The sequence below is a fragment of the Physeter macrocephalus genome, unplaced genomic scaffold (assembly GCF_002837175.3).
Source record: "Physeter macrocephalus isolate SW-GA unplaced genomic scaffold, ASM283717v5 random_46, whole genome shotgun sequence".
NCBI lineage: Eukaryota > Metazoa > Chordata > Mammalia > Artiodactyla > Physeteridae > Physeter > Physeter macrocephalus.
Window position 1 is genome coordinate 92,756 of NW_021145332.1, and position 16,791 is coordinate 109,546.

Here is a 16,791-nt window from a genome sequence, read left to right on the forward strand (position 1 = left end):
GTTACAGGGCTTGGGTATTGGGGAGCCTGCAAGCCAGATGAGGAAGGGGCAGAGGTGTTCGTGGTGGGGAGCTTAGGAAGGGGTCCCCAAGGACATTGGGAGGGGAGGAAGCAGGAGGGTGGAGGGGGCATCCATATCTCCGCCTTCCCCAGCCATCAGCCCTCCTCCCCCAGCCTTGACGGGAACTAGAGGCCAAAGTCTGCCCCAAGGCCAAAAAATTGATTGTTTTGCAAGAAGAGGGCAGGAGTGGGACTGCGGAGGTGTTGCCAGGGGAGGGCACAGCCCCTCATCCTCTAGCCTGGGCTGGGGGCCGTGTCTGGAAGGCTGAACTGAAGGCTGGACTGTGCCCCCACCCTGGGACGGGGGAGGCAGAGAAGGGCCTGGGCTCAGGCTGCCTGCCAGGGCTGATAAGGGGCCTCTTGGGGCTCCCACAAACGGTTTATCACTGGGGGTGGGGGCCAGACTGCAGGGCTCAGGAGGGGGCACGAGCATGGAGCGGCTTTGGGGTCTACTCCAGAGAGCGGTAAGATAGAGTGGGGTTGGGAGACCCTTAGGCCTTCTCTCCAGGTCCTCAGTCCCCTCCCAAACCCCAAGGCTGGCCCCTCCCCTTCCCACCTCCTACTCTCCCCTCCAGCCTGCCTCTTGGGACCCTCTCCCCTGCCTTGTGCTTCTGGCAGCCCGAAGTCACTGACCCTGTTACTGCCAGATTCCTCCCCATCCTCCAGGCCTCTTTCCCTGATTTCATGTCCACCGCGCCCCCTACAGCAAAGGTTGTCCTCAGGACCCTCTCAGACCATCTACAAGCGCGTGGAGGGCACCCAGCAGGGGCCCCTGGAGGAGGAAGAGGAAGACAGGGAGGAGGGGACCGAGCCACCGGCCCACTTCTTCCCCATGGAGCTGAGGGGCCCCGAGCCCCTGGGCTCTCGACCAGCTCGGCAAAACCCCAGACTCTGGGCAGCAGCCGGACGAAGAGCCACCCCCTACCTGGTCCTGACAGCCCTCCTGATCTTCACTGGGGGTGAGAGTCATCCCCACCCCCAGTGGAGGGTCTCGGCTGGGGGGGATATCTGGGGTCCAGAGAGGGGCACGAGGAGAATCTCCATCTTGCCACCCACCAGCCTTCCTCCTGGGCTACGTGGTCTTCCGGGGGTCCTGCCAGCCATGTGGGGATGACGTGATGGTGGTCAGCGAGGACATGAACCACGAGCTGGGCCCGGACTCCCACCAGGGCACGCTGTACTGGAGCGACCTCCAGGCCATGTTTCTGCGGCACCTGGGGGAGGGGCGTCTGGAAGATACCATCAGGTGAGGATCAGCCGGTCCCATTCCAGGCCCTCAAAAACCATCATCTGCTCAGACTCAGCCTCCCTTCCTCTTCAGCCGGGACCCTGAGTCCTTCCACCTGCTGCCCTGGCCTCCCTGTTCCGTGGTCCTGGGAAGGATAGAAGGCGTTTGGAGCTGAGGGGAGGGAGGGCAGCAGATGACACATTTGGAAGCTGAGGGAGCTGACTGGATGAGCACAGAGGGGTGCAGCATCCACATATGAAGTGGGACAGACCCAGAAAAGTCTTGAATGCCACACTGAGGAGCTTGGATTTTGACCTGTGTCAGTGGGGAGCTCTGGGGGGCTCTGAGAAGGGGGGGACTTAGGGAATCAGAAAAAGAAGCAAATGCATTTGTGGGCAAAGACCCTCCCCCAATCTGTGGGGTCTGCCAGCCCAGCGTGAGCAGGCTAGCGTTTCTTTTGTCCTGCTGAGGTCACCTTTTCCTACTGGGACGGAGCTGCCCGGGTAGGTCCAGAGATGAGGTCAGGAATCATTTTTTCAGTGGATTTTCCTGGGTTTCCTAAGTAGAAAATTATATAATCTATATTTAGTGAGAGACGCGTAGCTTCTTTTCCAACGCATATATCTTTTATGTCTTTTTCATATTGCATTGGAGAGGACATGAATTTAGGTAATGAGATAGTAAATATCCTTGCCTAGTTCTGAACTTTCATAGGAATATTTTTCTAATGCTTTGTCATTGTCGCTTTTTTTTTTTTTTTTTGAACCCGGGCCCTCAGCAGTGACTGCCGGGGAATTCCCCCAGTTAGGTTTTTAAAAGCAAATTAAGGAAGTTTCCTTCTATTCCTAACTTACTGAGACTTTTTCTTTTTTTTTAATGATCAGGAAAGGAGGAACAAGAATCAATTTTTTTTTCAAATACTTTTCCAGAATGTATTGAGATGATCACATGATTTTTCTTCTTTAACGTTTATGTAGTCATTTGTATTAATAGATTTCCTTGTCTTCATGGGATCAACATAAACTTGATCGAAGTGTATTATTATTTGTTGATACACTGCAGGATCCACTTTGCTTGAATCTGTGGCATTAACAACTTGCATGTTTTTTTGTTTTGGTTTGGTTTTTAAATTAATTAATTTATTTATTTATTTTTGGCTGCGTTGGGTCTTCGTTGCTGCGCGCGGGCTTTCTCTAGTTGCAGCGAGCAGGGGCTACTCTTCGTTGTGGTGCACGGGCTTCTCACTGCAGTGGCTTCTCTTGTTGTGGAGCACGGGCTCTAGGCACAGGGGCTTCAGTGGTTGTGGGGTGTGGGCTCAGTAGCTGTGGTGCATGGGCTCAGTTGCTCTGCGGCATGTGGAATCCTCCTGGACTAGGGCTTGAACCCGTGTCCCCTGCACTGGCAGGTGGATTCCCAACCACTGTGCCACCAGGGAAGTCCCTACATGCATGGTGTTTTTTTTTGTTGTTGTTGTTGTTTTCCGTTGAGCAACACTTAGTAGTCTGGGTACAGCCTGAGCAAGTGGATGGTTTGACAGATCTAGGGGGGGTGGGGGTGGCACTGTGGATGCCATCAAAGGGCAGGGAGGCAAGATGGGAGCAGTGAGAGGGAGCGGGCAATGAGGTGATGTATGACTCTAGGTTGGATGGGGAAGGAAGGGAAACCAGGGAGGAGCTGATAAACATGGAGAAATTGGACAGTGTGGAGTGCTCCATGGGGTTGAAAAACAGGTATAGTGAGCCTAAGGGAGTGAGTTCCAACCTGAAAAGCTCCGGTCAGGGAGTGAGATTCTGGAACTTTAAGATTTATATGATAAACTGTGTCCTATTTATCTTGGAGTCTCCAGCACCTACCGCCATGCCTAGCGCTTAGTAGGTGTTCAGTAAATTGGATCAGTATCCCAGAGATGGAGTTCTGGGGACAAGATCCAGGATGTGGCCAGGGAGGTGGCTGGCCAGATGCCAAAGTCTTCACTGAAAGTGGATAAGTGACCAATTGGCTAAAAGATAACAGCAGCGAGGAAGGACAGAGGGTGGGACTGCTGGATGGCACGGACTTTGACGGAAGAGAGTTTCATGGTCAGAAATGTGAACAGTGGAGCCAGAAGCACACCTCCTCTCTGGGCCTGGGTGGTATGAGAGCCGGAGCTGCCTTTTTCACATGTCCCGAAGGAGACCTGGCCTCCCAAGGGACAGCCAGGTTTCTGCCAAGGCAAAAGGTAGAAGGGGTATTTGGTGATAATGCTGAGAAGGGAAGTTTGTTTGCCATGGAAAGAGCACAGGTGGAGCTGGTTGAGAGAGAGGCCATGCAGGGGGCCATGCTGGCACAGGTGAGATGGAAGATCGGGGAGAGTTCCAGTGACAGCAGGCTGGCTAGTTAGGTGGTGACTATGGAAGAAGACAGGGTGAGGTCTCCAACCAGACAAGTGACCCCAGATTCCACCGGCAACCTTGGTGTAAGGTGTCTCCATTAGGCCCAGCTGGAGGATGAGAGAGATGCAGGGCCCCTCACCTCTGCCCAGATAGCCCTTTGGAAGAAAAGTGTTTTCATGCCCGGGGCAAAGCACAGGCCAGTATGTGTGTGTGTGGAGGGGACAGTAGGTAGACTGGTGAGTTTGGCCTGACCTGTGAAGAACCTAAGGGGTGGTGGACAGGACCCCTGGCTATCAGAAGCTGAGGTTTAAGCAGAAGGAGGCCCTGGAGACCCTCCAGCGCAACCCTGGTAGTGATGGCAGGACAGCCTTAAGAGCCCCTCACTGCCCGGAGCTGGGGCCACCCCCCACCTCTGGCATCCTTCCCCCGCTCCCGCCCTCTCCTCCAGGTCCCCAGAAATCCCTGGCCCCCTCTTCTCCCGCGCCCCAATCCGCCCTCTCCCTGCGCAGGCAAACCAGCCTTCGGGAAAGGGTAGCCGGCTCGGCCGGGATGGCAGCCCTGGCTCAGGACCTCCGCGCGGTGCTCTTGCGCCAGAAGCTGGACCACGTGTGGATGGACACGCACTACGTGGGGCTGCAGTTCCCGGACCCGTGAGTGCAGGGGGTGGGGGTGGGGGGCGAGGAGGGGTGGGCAGCCTGTGGGGGGGGACGCTCACCACCCCCGCTCCTCAGGGTTCACCCCAACGCCCTGCACTGGGTGGATGCCGCCGGGAAGCGTGGGGAGCAGCTGCCACTGGAGGACCCGGACGTTTACTGCCCCTACAGCGCCACGGGCAACGCCACGGTGAGCGCCCCCTGCCCGCTCCCCAGGATGGGGCAGCGCGCGCGCCCCCTGGCGGTGGAGCAGGGGCGCGCCTCACTGTCCTCCCCGTGCTCCCCTCCCCAGGGAGAGCTGGTGTACGCCCACTACGGGCGGCCGGAGGACCTGCAGGACCTGCGGGCCCGGGGCGTGGAGCCGAAGGGGCGCCTCCTGCTGGTGCGCTTGGGGGTGATCAACTTTGCCCAGAAGGTGAGGGTCCCTGGATGCGGGTTGGGGCGGAGCGGGGAGGGTGCGGCTGGGGAGTCCGGAGATCGGATGGCGGCAAATAGGAAGCGTCTAGGAGGTGGTCACAGAGAAAAGGGAGAACCAAATGGGTCGTAAGAAACCGTTGGCAGGGAACAAAATCAGGAAGTTGGGGTGGGGAACAGACACGGGAGGGAATGTGGGGTACAGTGAGGTTTGGGGGCTGCCGAGGCACTGCGGGAGGGCAGAAGGCGAGGTCCAGGGGGTGCCCACAGCCTCTCTGTTGGATCCACAGCTGCAGATCGGAGGCTGTGCCGTTCCCCTTTTACTTGCTCCTTCAGCCTTCATAAATCCGTTGTCTCTGGGAGAAGGGGTCCTTAGCCACCTCCCTTCCCCAGGTGGCCAGTGCCCAGGACTTTGGGGCCCAAGGAGTGCTCATGTACCCAGACCCGGCAGACTTCTCCCAGGGCCCACACAAGCCCAGCCTGTCTGGCCACCGGGCTGTGTATGGACATGTGAGTCTCGGGGAGCCAGCGGTGCCTTCCTGCGGTCCCAGGGCTGCACAGCCTGCCTAGGATGAGGCTGGCGCCCTATTCTGGGGAGCCCGGCTCACAGTTTCAGCGTGGGCAACCCAACCCTCTCCCCACAGGTGCACCTGGGAACGGGAGACCCGTACACACCTGGCTTCCCTTCCTTCAATCAAACCCAGTTCCCTCCGGTCCAGTCCTCCGGCCTCCCCAGCATCCCAGCCCAGCCCATCAGTGCGGACACTGCCTCCCTCCTACTGAGGTGGGGGCCATGTGGGGACCAGGAGGGGAGGAGGCAGGGAGAGGTAGGCTGCAGCTAGCCCATAAGGTGCCTTTGGGTGAGCTAGAACAAGGTGGCTCTTCTGGGTGGGCACAGCCTCTTGCCATTTGGTGAGTGGAGCTCCAGCTGGATATCACACCCACCTCTGCTGGGCACTCTTGAGCAGGACACAACCTGCACAACTGTCCAAGGCAGCCCTGGCTGCACTGGCCCCTCAGGCAGTGTACAGATGCAGAGAGCTGGAGCCAGAGGGTGGGAGGGAGAGAAAGAGTGAAGCGGGGGCTTTGGGCTCTTCTATAGCCTGGGACTCTCTGCCACTTCTAACCCTTTCTGCTCTACCCCTCCTCAGGAAGCTTGAAGGCCCTGTGGCCCCCCAGGAATGGCAGGGGCACCTCCCAGTCTCTCCTTATCGCCTGGGCCCTGGGCCAGGCCTGCACCTAGGGGTCAACAACCACAGGGCCTCCACCCCCATCAGCAACATCTTTGGCTGCATCGAGGGCCGCTCAGAGCCAGGTGTGCGTGCTTACCCAGCATCACCCACGCCCTGCAGCGGGGGAGCTGGGTTAGCAGGGAGGGAGGCTGGCAAGCTGGGGATGGGCTGGGACTGAGGGGGGTGGCAGTGAGGAGACCTCACGGTTGAAGCTGTCCCGAGACAGAATGGGCAGTTCTACACAGTAGTGAGTTCCCTAGCACCGGAGGTGAGCAAGCATGAGTTGGGTGATGTTACAGCATGAAAGGGAGGTCAGACTAGATAGATGAGCCTTTCAAGCATAACTTGTTGTGGATAACAGTGGGGAATCAAAGTGGGTTCTTGAGCCAAAGAGTGTGGTACCTAGAAGCACTGAAGGAAGAGGCACAGGGAGGCCTGTGATGAGGCTCAGATGAGGATGCTGGTGGTGGGGGAGTGAGTGGGAAGGGTTAGAGAGAGATTTCAAACCTGTCAGGTCTTGGTGAACAGAGGGGCACACCAATCAGGGAGGTAATGGAGCCCAGAATGACCCCAGGCAATGTGATGAAGGAGCAGCCCACCCAGGAAGGGACAAGGGGAGGAGAGGAACTCTCTTTAGGGGCAGCAGGGATTGCAGGGCTGGGGCTGCAGAAATGTGAGGGCTCCGGAGAAATGGACCCTCCCAGGGTCGAGGGAGAAAGCCTCTGGGTTCTGCCCATGTAAGAGGTGGGCCCCAACATCCCCTCCCCCAGATCACTATGTTGTCATTGGGGCCCAGAGGGATGCATGGGGCCCAGGGGCAGCCAAGTCCGCCGTGGGGACCGCCATACTGCTGGAGCTGGCGCGGACCTTTTCCTCCATGGTGAGCAATGGTAAGGTCAGGGCCTGGGCCTGGGCCGGGCAGCTGGGGCTGTGGTCTGAGCTAGGACAGGGCAGAGAGCCAGTTACGAGCACAGGCTGGAGGGTGGCCACTGAGACCTGGGCTCCAAACCTGGCTCCTCCGTGTCCTGGCTGTGTGGCCCTGGGCAAGTCACTTCACCTCCATTTCCTCCTTTAAACGTGAAAGTACTAATAGTCCATGTCTGAGTGAAGATTAAGCAGGAGATTCCCTATGTAAGCAATCCCCATCACTGATACAGCTGAGTCAGGGCAGACCCAAGTGAGATGGGCGGATGGTGGCTTGATGGGAGGGAAGGAGAGACCCCAGGGGACCAGGACAGAGGAAGACAAAGAGGTGGCTCTTTGCCTGGCCCCCCAGCCAAGCCCATCCTCCCTCCTTCCCCCCCCCACCCCCACTGCCCCCAGGCTTCCGGCCCCGCAGAAGTCTTCTCTTCATCAGCTGGGATGGTGGTGACTTTGGGAGTGTGGGCTCCATGGAGTGGCTGGAGGTAACCTGGGGTCCTGGGCAGGTGGTCAGACAGTGGGGAGACGCAGGAGGATTTCATATTCCACGCCCCTCACCCACAGGGCTACCTCAGCGTGCTGCACCTCAAAGCCGTAGTCTATGTGAGCCTGGACAACGCGGTGCTGGGTGAGCGGGGGCAGTGCCACCACCTGGGCCCCCTCTGGTGCCCCCTGCCCTCCGGGCCAAGCCTTGAGCCCGGCATCCCTCTCCGCAGGGGATGACAAGTTCCACGCCAAGACCAGCCCGCTTCTGATCAGCCTCATCGAGAACATCCTGAAGCAGGCAAGAGCCTGGCCAGGAGTGGGGGATGAAGGGAAGCTGGTGGCCGCCAGAGCCTGACTGGTGCCCCCCACCCTGCCCCCAGGTGGACTCTCCTAACCGCAGTGGGCAGACCCTCTTCGAGCAGGTGGTGTTCAACAATCACAGCTGGGAAGCTGAGGTGTAAGTTGGGCAGGGCGGGGAGGGAAGAGGGCTGGGGGGTGATATGCGGGCGGACCCTGAACCCACACGGCGCTCCAACCTGCCCATCCCCAGGATCCGGCCGCTGCCCATGGACAGCAGTGCCTATTCCTTCACGGCCTTTGCGGGGGTCCCTGCCGTTGAGTTCTCCTTCATGGAGGTGAGACTTCCGGGCCCTGCCCCAGAGCGGCAGCCCTTGGGCCTGTTCGCACCGTGCCCGCGCGCCAGCTTCTGCCCCGTCCCGGCAGGATGGCCCGGTGTACCCGTTCCTGCACACGAAGGACGACACCTATGAGAACCTGCACAGGGTACTGCGGGGCCGCCTGCCTGCCGTGGCCCAGGCTGTGGCCCAGCTCGCCGGGCAGCTCCTCATCCGGCTCAGCCACGATCACCTGCTGCCCCTCGACTTCGGCCGCTATGGGGATGTGGTCCTCAGGCACATCGGCAGCCTCAATGAGTTCTCTGGGGACCTCAAGGTCCAAGACGCCAGCCCTGCTCCCGGCTTCTGGCGGTGGGGGGTGCTATATCCCATTAAAGTGCTGCCCGGGCCAGGGGATCTGGCCCCTCTCCCCTTGGTCCAGGGCCCCTCTGGCAACCTGGCCCCTTTACTCCTGCCCCAGTCACTAAGCCCCTAGGACCCAGCTGGTACCCGCCCAACCGCACAGGTCTTCTCTCTCCCTTCATTCTGCCCCCAGCATTCTGTCCCCCTATACCTCCCCACTCCTGCCAGGCCCGGGGTCCCAGCTCCGTCCCCCAGCACCTGGACCCCCACCCTAGGCCAGGGTCATGGCCCCTGCCGCCGGCCCCAGCCCGCGCCTTCGCCCTCAGGCCCGCGGGCTGACCCTCCAGTGGGTGTACTCGGCGCGGGGGGACTACATCCGGGCGGCCGAGAAGCTGCGGAAGGAGATCTACAGCTCGGAGGAGAACGACGAGAGACTAACGCGCATGTACAACGTGCGCATTATGCGGGTGAGGCCCCGCCCAGCCCGGCCGCCACCGACCGCGCCGCCCCGCCCTCTTCCGGCGGCGTGGGGCCCCTCCTCTCGGCCCTGCGCTAGTGCGCTGTCTTACCTTCGTTCCACTTTCATTCGTCCGTGTCCTCTGGGCGTTCCCAGTCCTGGACTCACAGTGCTTTGCTCACAGACCCGCCAAGCTGGAGCGACCACAGAGGCGGGTCCGCAAAGTGATGAGACAGGGAGGGTCGGCTCCTTAGCCACAGTCGCCCGGCCACCGAATGGCAGAACTGGGACAACCGCGCCCCCTCCGGTTCCCCACAGGCTTCTCTCCCTTCTGGAGAGAATAAGCATGTCCACGGTGATCCATGGTCCGAGAGGCACAGGATTATGGCTTGGGAGGTGCAAATGGTGTAAACAGTTCAGAGCCTAGAGAGCTCTCTTACTTCTGGTGAGATGGATGAAACCCAGAAAGGCTGCCTGGAGGAGGTGTCATGTGGAAGTTATACAAGATTATTATTCCCTCCTGCTTAGCTTTGAATACTTTGCAACCTGCACCCCAGCTCCAGTTCCAACCCATCCTCTTCCTTCCATTTCCTTACCCCAAGAACTCAACCTTGCAGCCCTTTGATCTCTGGAAATGGGTGGGTAGGGGCTGTAGGCGAGGGGAAAAGTCTATAGGGCAAAATGATAAGCAGGGCCATCCTCAGTGAGTGTGGGGTGAACCGGGACCCCGCAGTGTACACATGCGCGGTTTGGGGATGGCATGTCTGGCCCTTGCAAGGTCTTGTTCTTTCTCCCCCTCCTTTTTCCTGTTGTGTCCCTGCCTGCTTCCCTTGGCATCACTCATACTGTCTTTCTGTTCGCACGCCCACCCATCTTGCTCTTTGGTCCTGGCTCCTTTCTCCTGGAATGGGCGATTCATTTTCATTCACAGATCTTGCTTTAACCCCCGCTGTGCCAGACTCTAGAGACAAAAAAAGACACCCCCCTCACCCTATCCCTGAAGTTGCATTCTGCGCCCCAAGGGATAAAGGGCATCTGTGTGTAAGGGACACGATTCAGATTCAGGGCTGGAGAGTAAAAGATGCAGGGCTTCAGAACCTCAAACAGGGCTGGGCCAGACCCAGGGAACTTTGTGGTTCTAACCCAGGGGTTGGTAAACTAGCCAGCAGGCCAAATTTGGCTTGCCACCTGTTTTCGTAAATGAAGTTTTATTTTAACACAGCCATGCTCGTTGATTTTCCTATTGTGTGTGGCTGCGTGTGTGCTACAGCAGCAAAGTTGAGTAGTTGCAACAGAAACAGTGTGGCCTGCAAAGCCTAAAATAGTTACGATCTGGCTTTTTCCAAAAAATGTTTGCTGACCCCTGCTTTAGACTATAATGTGGGTCTTGAGGAACAGACAGAACTTGGGTTGGTGCAAAAAGAGCATGTTTCAGGATGGAGACACCAAGAATAAGGGCATGGCAGTGCAATAGGCCTGGCTTTCCTTGGGAGTAGTGTGTAGACCAACAGAGGCAGAACAGAAGCCCTGTGGAGGAGTGGAGGGGAGTGGGTTAGGGATCAACTATGGGGAGACTTGAATGCCAGTATAAGAAGTTTGGGTTCTGGGACTTCCCTGGTGGTCCAGTGGTTAAGACTCCAAGCTTCCACTGCAGGGGGCAGGGGTTCGATCCCTGGTCAGGGAACTAAGATCCCCGCATGCCACACAGCAAGGCAAAAAAAAAAAAAAAAGGATGTTTGGGTTTTGGGGGTCTGGGCATCAAGGAAATTTAGAAGGTTTTTGAGCAGGCCGGTGATGTGGGCAAAGTGGAATTTTAGGAAATACTTGGCCAGAGTGTAAATGGCTTGAAAAGGGAACCAAGTTAGTGATAGCTGAGCTCTGGGTGGGTGAGGGGATTGAACTGATGTGAGACATTTGGAAGGAAAAATGGACAGACTGGGTGTTGAGGGAAGAGGAGGAGAATAATAATAGCAGCTGCCATTTATTGAGGGCTATCATGTGCTAAGGCTTTACTTCACTTTCTCCCGTAGGACTCCTCCAAATCCTGTGAGTTTGCTATTATTGTACACAGTAACTGAGGCTCAGAGAGGCTAAGTGACTTATTCAAAATCACACAGTAAGTGGTGAAGCTGAAATTAAGGGCCAGGCAGTCTGACCCCAAAGAGAAACTGGAAACCAAAGTCTGACCCTGTGTCCACCCAACTCTTATTCACCTTTGAGGTTGAGAGCCTGGCACCTGGGGTACGCCATGGTGCTCATGAGGGAAAGTGGGTGCGAAGGTCAGGTTTTGGAAGAAGTTGGTGTTCACATGCGTGTGAGGCTGTGGCTGGGTACCCCCTACCCCAGTGGGGAGGTCCAGCAGACTGGGGGACAGGATTCCAGGCGATGATTTGTGGAGTAGACTTGGCAGTTGTCCCCGTGAGGTCCCAGTTGAAGCCAGGGGTGTGGATGAGCTCTCTGAGTGAAAGCTGGAGGACTTAAGAAGACATGAGTGTGTGAGACCACCCCTAGAGATTCTGATTCTGCCGGGGTGGCACCCATGGAATGGTAATTTAAAAGTCTTCCTCAAGTGATTCTAATGTGCAGCCAGGGTTGAAAACCATTGGATTGTAGGTAATGAGAAGAGGAGAGAGTAGAGGTCGAAGCCTGCGCCCGCCCACAGGTGGGAGCAGACGGAACGGGAGAGGCTGGCAGAGAGGTGGGAGGACAGGGCTAGGAGCGCGGCCATCTCAGGAAAGACCGACAGCATCTGAGTCAGGAGGGTGAGGACCCAGAGTCAGGCACTTCATTAGGGCTGGCCTGTCCCCTTGTCGTTTGACTCTGGGTTGTGGGCGTTCACGCAGGTGAGCAGGAATGACTGGGGTATGGGGAGGTGAGGAACAGCAGGACGATAGACGGTTCTTTGAGGCTTTGGGCAGGGAAGTGAATGGGTGAGGAAGAAAGATGCAGGCTTGGAAGCTCAAGGGGTAGAAAGAAAGGGATCCAACCCAAAACACAGTGGGAGGACGCATCCTACCTGACTACTGATGACGTTACAGAACGGCCATTCCTGATTGGGTAGCCGAAGGGAGGTGGGACTTAAAGAGGCTGCTCAACAATATTTATTAAGCGCGCGTGAGGTCCCAAGGTTGGTCTGGAACTGCTGTTCGGGCTCCAAACTGATCCACTTCTCGGCGCAGGTGGAGTTCTACTTCCTGTCCCAGTACGTGTCGGCGGCCGACTCACCGTTCCGCCACATCTTCCTGGGTCGCGGAGACCACACGCTGGGTGCCCTGCTGGACCACGTGCGGCTGCTGCGCTCGAGTGGCCCCGGGGCCCTTGGGGAGGAGGCCCAGGTGGCGCGGGGCCTGGGCTTCCAGGAGAGCCGCTTCCGGCGCCAGCTGGCCCTGCTCACCTGGACGCTGCAGGGGGCGGCCAACGCGCTGAGCGGGGACATCTGGAACATCGATAACAACTTCTGAGCCCCGTGGGCTGGTGAGGGCGGGGCACATGCCCCTGCCCCCTGCCGAGACCGCCTGCTGTCCCCTCGAGTGATTTCTGGGTGACCCAGATGCCTGTGCACCACCTCCCATTGCTGACTCATTTTTAGCCCTTACCGTACCTCCAAGGGCCCCAGCAATGACGCCAACGTGGACACCCACACACCACAGGCCCTGCAATGTAGGAGTAGGTGAGCAGTGCCTTCCATAATGGGATGGTCATACTGTCAGCTAATCAGGGAGCAGCATCTGCTCTCTCAATCACAGCCCCTTCCTCTTCAGGAGCAGGGTCCCCCCCTCTACAGCTAGAGACCACTCTGGAAGGTTTCCTAGGCCCTGGGACCTGGCCAGCCTTCTTGGTGGGAAAGATCCGCTGGGACCATAACTTTATGGCCAAGCCGTGTCCTGCAGTGGGAGGGGCTGGGGTTTGAACCTCAATAAACCACCTGTGGCATCTGTTGTTTACAGGCACTTTTATGCATCTTCCTCACCCTCACCTCACCCAGTCATCCCTCCCTTGAGAGCTAGGGAAGGGTTGGGCAGAGGGCGCCAGAGAGGATGCAAGTGGGAATGCTGTCTCCATGGGGAAAAGAGCTGTTCCTGTTACCTAAGGGACTAAGGAAACTGCCTGAGGAAAAAAAGAGGGCCCTTCTCCAAAGCCCACCACGGGTGGGGGGCTGGCTCTGTACCCTCCTGGGACCAGGGACGGCTACATAATTTGCAAGGCCTGGTACGAAATGAAAATGTGGGGCCTCGTGTTCAAAAAGCAAGATTTCCCTGGTGGTCCAGTGCTTAAGACTTTGTGCTCCCAGTGCAGGGGGCGTGGGTTCAATCCGTGGTCATGGAACTAAGATCCCGCATGTTATAAGGTGCAGCCAAAAAAATAATAATAATTTTTTTTTAAAAAGCAAGAACAAAGCTTTTTTCTTTCTTCCACAGTCTCTCAACCTGTCATGGTGGTTTTTAAGTTGCTATTTAATATCCAGATCCCTGAGACAAGGAAATACTCTGGGGCAGATCCCCATAGGCTCGCGGGGTTCTGCCCCATGACTTGCTACAGATAGCACATGTGCCCAACACTGACCCAGACCCAGACGTGGACCCTCCGTGTGCCTGTGCCCAGGTCCCTACTGGGGAAGGAGGGTGGCAGCTGTGGTTGGGTGGGGGCAGGGAGCCAACAGGTGAGAACCCATCCAGGGGAGGCAGGACCCCCAGCACATGCTCCACTGTCTCATTGGGCTGCACTTACAAAACATAAGTTCAGAGGTGAAATCATTAAGAATTTCAAGATAGAGACCGCAGAGCACTAACCCCCAAGCACAGGGCCGCATTTGGAGCACAGAGCCCTGGGAGACTGCAGTGATTACACAGCCATTATATTAGCCCAGCCTGGGCCCTCTCGCCCCTCTTGGGTCCCCTTTGGCCAATTGTTGTCCACTGAGCTGGAAGCTGCAGGAGAGCAGGGAATTACAGGTGCTGCTGGCACCACTTTACCTTTAATCATGGTCTCAGGGGTCTATGGCCCTTGTTCTTCCCGGCAGCTGCGTAAATCCTAGGGTCCGCCTCTCAGGCTCCTGGTCCTCCTCTTGCTCCCAATATGGCGTGAGAGGTCCTAGCCTGCTCCTCAGATGCTGGGAAGTGAAGGCTTCTTAGTTTATGGCTTGGGATGCTCCTGGGTTCCAAGATGAAATTGCCTCCTCCTTACCTCCCTGAGTCTGACTTGGTGGGTTCTCAGGAGCCTGGACTAGGGGTCAGAATCCTCCTCGACGCCTTACTTCCCTGACATACCGTCCAGAACGAATATCCCAAAGTCGTTTCCCAGCCCTTCTCCACCTTGTCCATTTGCTCCCTGTAGTAGACAGAATAAAGTTCTGGACAAAGATGTCCACATCCTAATCCCCAGAATCTGTGAATGAACGTTACCTTACATGACAAAAAGGGCTTTGCAGATGTGATTAAGTCAGGGATCTTGAGATGGGGAGTGTTTGGGGCTGAATTGTTTCCCCCCAAATTCATATGTTGAAACCCTAACCTCTAGTACCTCAGAATGTGTTTGTGTTTGGAGATAGGGCCTCTAAAAAGGTGATTAAAGGACTTCCCTCGTGGTTCCGCGGCTGCCGATGCAGGGGACACGGGTTCGAGCCCTGGTCCGGGAAGATCCCACATGCCGCGGAGCAACGAAGCCCATGTGCCACAACTACTGAGCCTGCACTCTAGAGCCCGCGAGCCACAACTACTGAGCCCACGCACCACAACTACTGAAGCCCATGTGCTCTAGGGCCTGCGTGCCGCAACTACTGAGCCCGCATGCTGCAACTACTGAAGCCTGCACGCCTAGAGCCTGTGCTCCGCAGCGAGAGAAGCCACCGCAATGAGAAGCCCGCGCACCGCAACGAAAAGTGGCCCCCGCTCGCCACAAGTAGAGAAAGCCCGCACGCAGCAACAGACCCAATGCAGCCGAAATTTAAAAAAAGAAGCGATTAAGTTAAAATGAGGCCATCAGAATGGGCCTAATCCAATCTGACTGATGTCCTTATAAGAAGAGGAAATTGGATGCACGGAGAGACACCAAGGATGTGCCTGCACAGGAGAAACACCATGTGAGGACACAGTGAGAAGGGTGACACCTGTAAGCCAAGGAGAGAGGCTTCAGGAAAAACCAAACCTGTCGGCGGCTTGTCTTGGACACTAGCCTCCAGAACTGTGATCAAATTAATTTATGTTTTTTAAGCCACCAAGTCTGTGGCAGCCTTAGCAAAGTGACACAGGGTGACTATGCTGGGTGTGGGGGTGGGGGACGTAATCACCAGGGTCCTTATTTTTATTATTTATTTATTTTGGGCTGCGTTGGGTCTTCGTTGCTGCACGCAGGCTTTCTCTAGTTGAAGCGAGCAGGGGCTACTCTTCATTGCGGTGCACGGGCTTCTCATTGCGGTGGCTTCTCTTTGTTGTGGAGCACGGGCTCTAGGCGCATGGGCTTCAGTAGTTGTGGCGCGTGGGCTCAGTTGTTGTGGCACACGGGCTTACTTGCTCCGCGGCATGTGGGATCTTCCCGGACCAGGGCTCAAACCCGTGTCCCCTGCATTGGCAGGCGGATTCTTAACCACTGTGCCACCAGGGAAGTCTTCAAGGTCCATATTAAAGGAGGCAGGAGGATCAGAGATAGAGAAAGGAGATGTGACAACAGAAGCAAAGGGTCCGAGTCAGAGATTTGAAGATGCTACACTCCTGGCTTTTTTTTTTTTTTTTTTTTTTTTTTAGTGACTTAAAACAGTGATCATTTGTTATTTCCACTCTTGGCTTTAAAGATGGAGGAAGGGGTCACCACCCAAGGAACGCAGATGGCCTCTAGAAACTGGAAAAGTCAAGGAAACATCCTCCCCAGGTGCCTCCAGAAGGAACCAGCCCTGCTGACACCTTGATTTCATCCCCAGAAGACTCATTTTGGGGTTCGGACCCCCAAAACCGTAAGAGAATTAATTTATGTTGTTTTAAGCCACGAGTTTGTGATAACCTGTTACAGCAGCCACAGGAAACTAACAGCCACCCACTCCAATTACTGCCAGCTCAGTATTGTTTTCTAAGAAATTTACTTAAAAAAATGTCTGTGACCCAAGCCCCTCCCACCCCTATAGCTGCCCTTCATAGCTTTGTCTCAGAAAGCCTCCTGATCCCGCTGGCAACAAGGCCTTTTCCCAGCAGATATCCGCAAGATCATTAATGTGCTATACCTCAGGTGCCTTTTGGGGTCCTGGGCACAGACAGCCCAGTGTGGATGGTTTTGTGAGGGGTTTGCTGGGCCGCGGGGAGAGCCCTCCTCACATCCTAGACACAGGCTGCCATTCTCTGCACAGGATCAGGCTCACATGTCACCGGGGCCAGTTCTGGGTGTGGGAAGGGCAAGGTCCCCGGGGCAGAGGGGCAGCTCCCAAGGCCCCCAAAGTAAAGCTGGAACAACTGATAACCTTCCAGCAGCATAACAGACTGAGTCTGTCTTAACGTTATCTTGCTAATTTTTGTTCCCAATCAACAAACTGCCAGTGTCATTGGCTTCCTTTCTTCCTTTCCTCCCCTCTCGCCTTACATCTGAAGGAGGGCTGGAAGCCTGCCTTTCAAGGAACCTATTCTTTTCCTTCGCCTTAACTTCTCCTGCCTGGTTAGGCTGAGGTTATGGCAGGCAGTGCCATCTGTCCCCATCTTGTCAGAGACCTTGGTTTCTGACCCACAGGGGTTGAGGTCAAAGGAAGAGACAAAATAAAAGCAGGTAAAGGGACAAAAAGGCAGAAGAGGATTCTGGGGGTGGGGGTTGGGGGGAAGCCCCCAGGCAACCCTGGCAAGAGGCTCTGATGGCTCAAGATGGCGGGACCTGAGTTCTATAGCAGGTGGGAGTAGGTGGTACTGGGGTTTGTTTCTTTTTAGCTTAAGGTATGTTGGCTTAGGGGTGGGATCCTATCCCTAGGATAGGGCTAAGGGGGATCTTAAGAATTAACTTTCCCAATTCCCTCATTTTAGA

The 16,791-nt window shown here is 56.4% G+C and overlaps 1 protein-coding gene across 1 annotated transcript; it reads left to right on the top strand.

Moving 5' to 3' along the window:
• Nucleotides 1-490: 490 nt before the first annotated feature.
• Nucleotides 491-12,737, top strand: TFR2 (transferrin receptor 2). The gene is made up of 18 exons (XM_007110614.1): nucleotides 491-523; nucleotides 766-1,018; nucleotides 1,119-1,305; nucleotides 4,169-4,309; nucleotides 4,391-4,502; nucleotides 4,605-4,727; nucleotides 5,120-5,236; nucleotides 5,371-5,510; nucleotides 5,878-6,041; nucleotides 6,729-6,848; nucleotides 7,282-7,364; nucleotides 7,444-7,507; nucleotides 7,596-7,663; nucleotides 7,746-7,822; nucleotides 7,916-8,000; nucleotides 8,089-8,316; nucleotides 8,669-8,809; nucleotides 11,979-12,737. The coding sequence occupies exons 1-18, from the start codon at nucleotides 491-493 to the stop codon at nucleotides 12,258-12,260; spliced, it is 2,418 nt and encodes an 805-aa protein (XP_007110676.1). The 3' UTR covers nucleotides 12,261-12,737.
• Nucleotides 12,738-16,791: the final 4,054 nt, after the last annotated feature.

Bases quoted from the DNA above. Each gene is read 5' to 3' on its own strand.
- TFR2 (XM_007110614.1), top strand. From the start codon at position 491: ATGGAGCGGCTTTGGGGTCTACTCCAGAGAGCG. The intron at 4,728-5,119 runs GTGAGGGTCCCT...TCCCTTCCCCAG, and splicing joins TGATCAACTTTGCCCAGAAG to GTGGCCAGTGCCCAGGACTT. The intron at 8,001-8,088 runs GTGAGACTTCCG...CCGTCCCGGCAG, and splicing joins TTGAGTTCTCCTTCATGGAG to GATGGCCCGGTGTACCCGTT.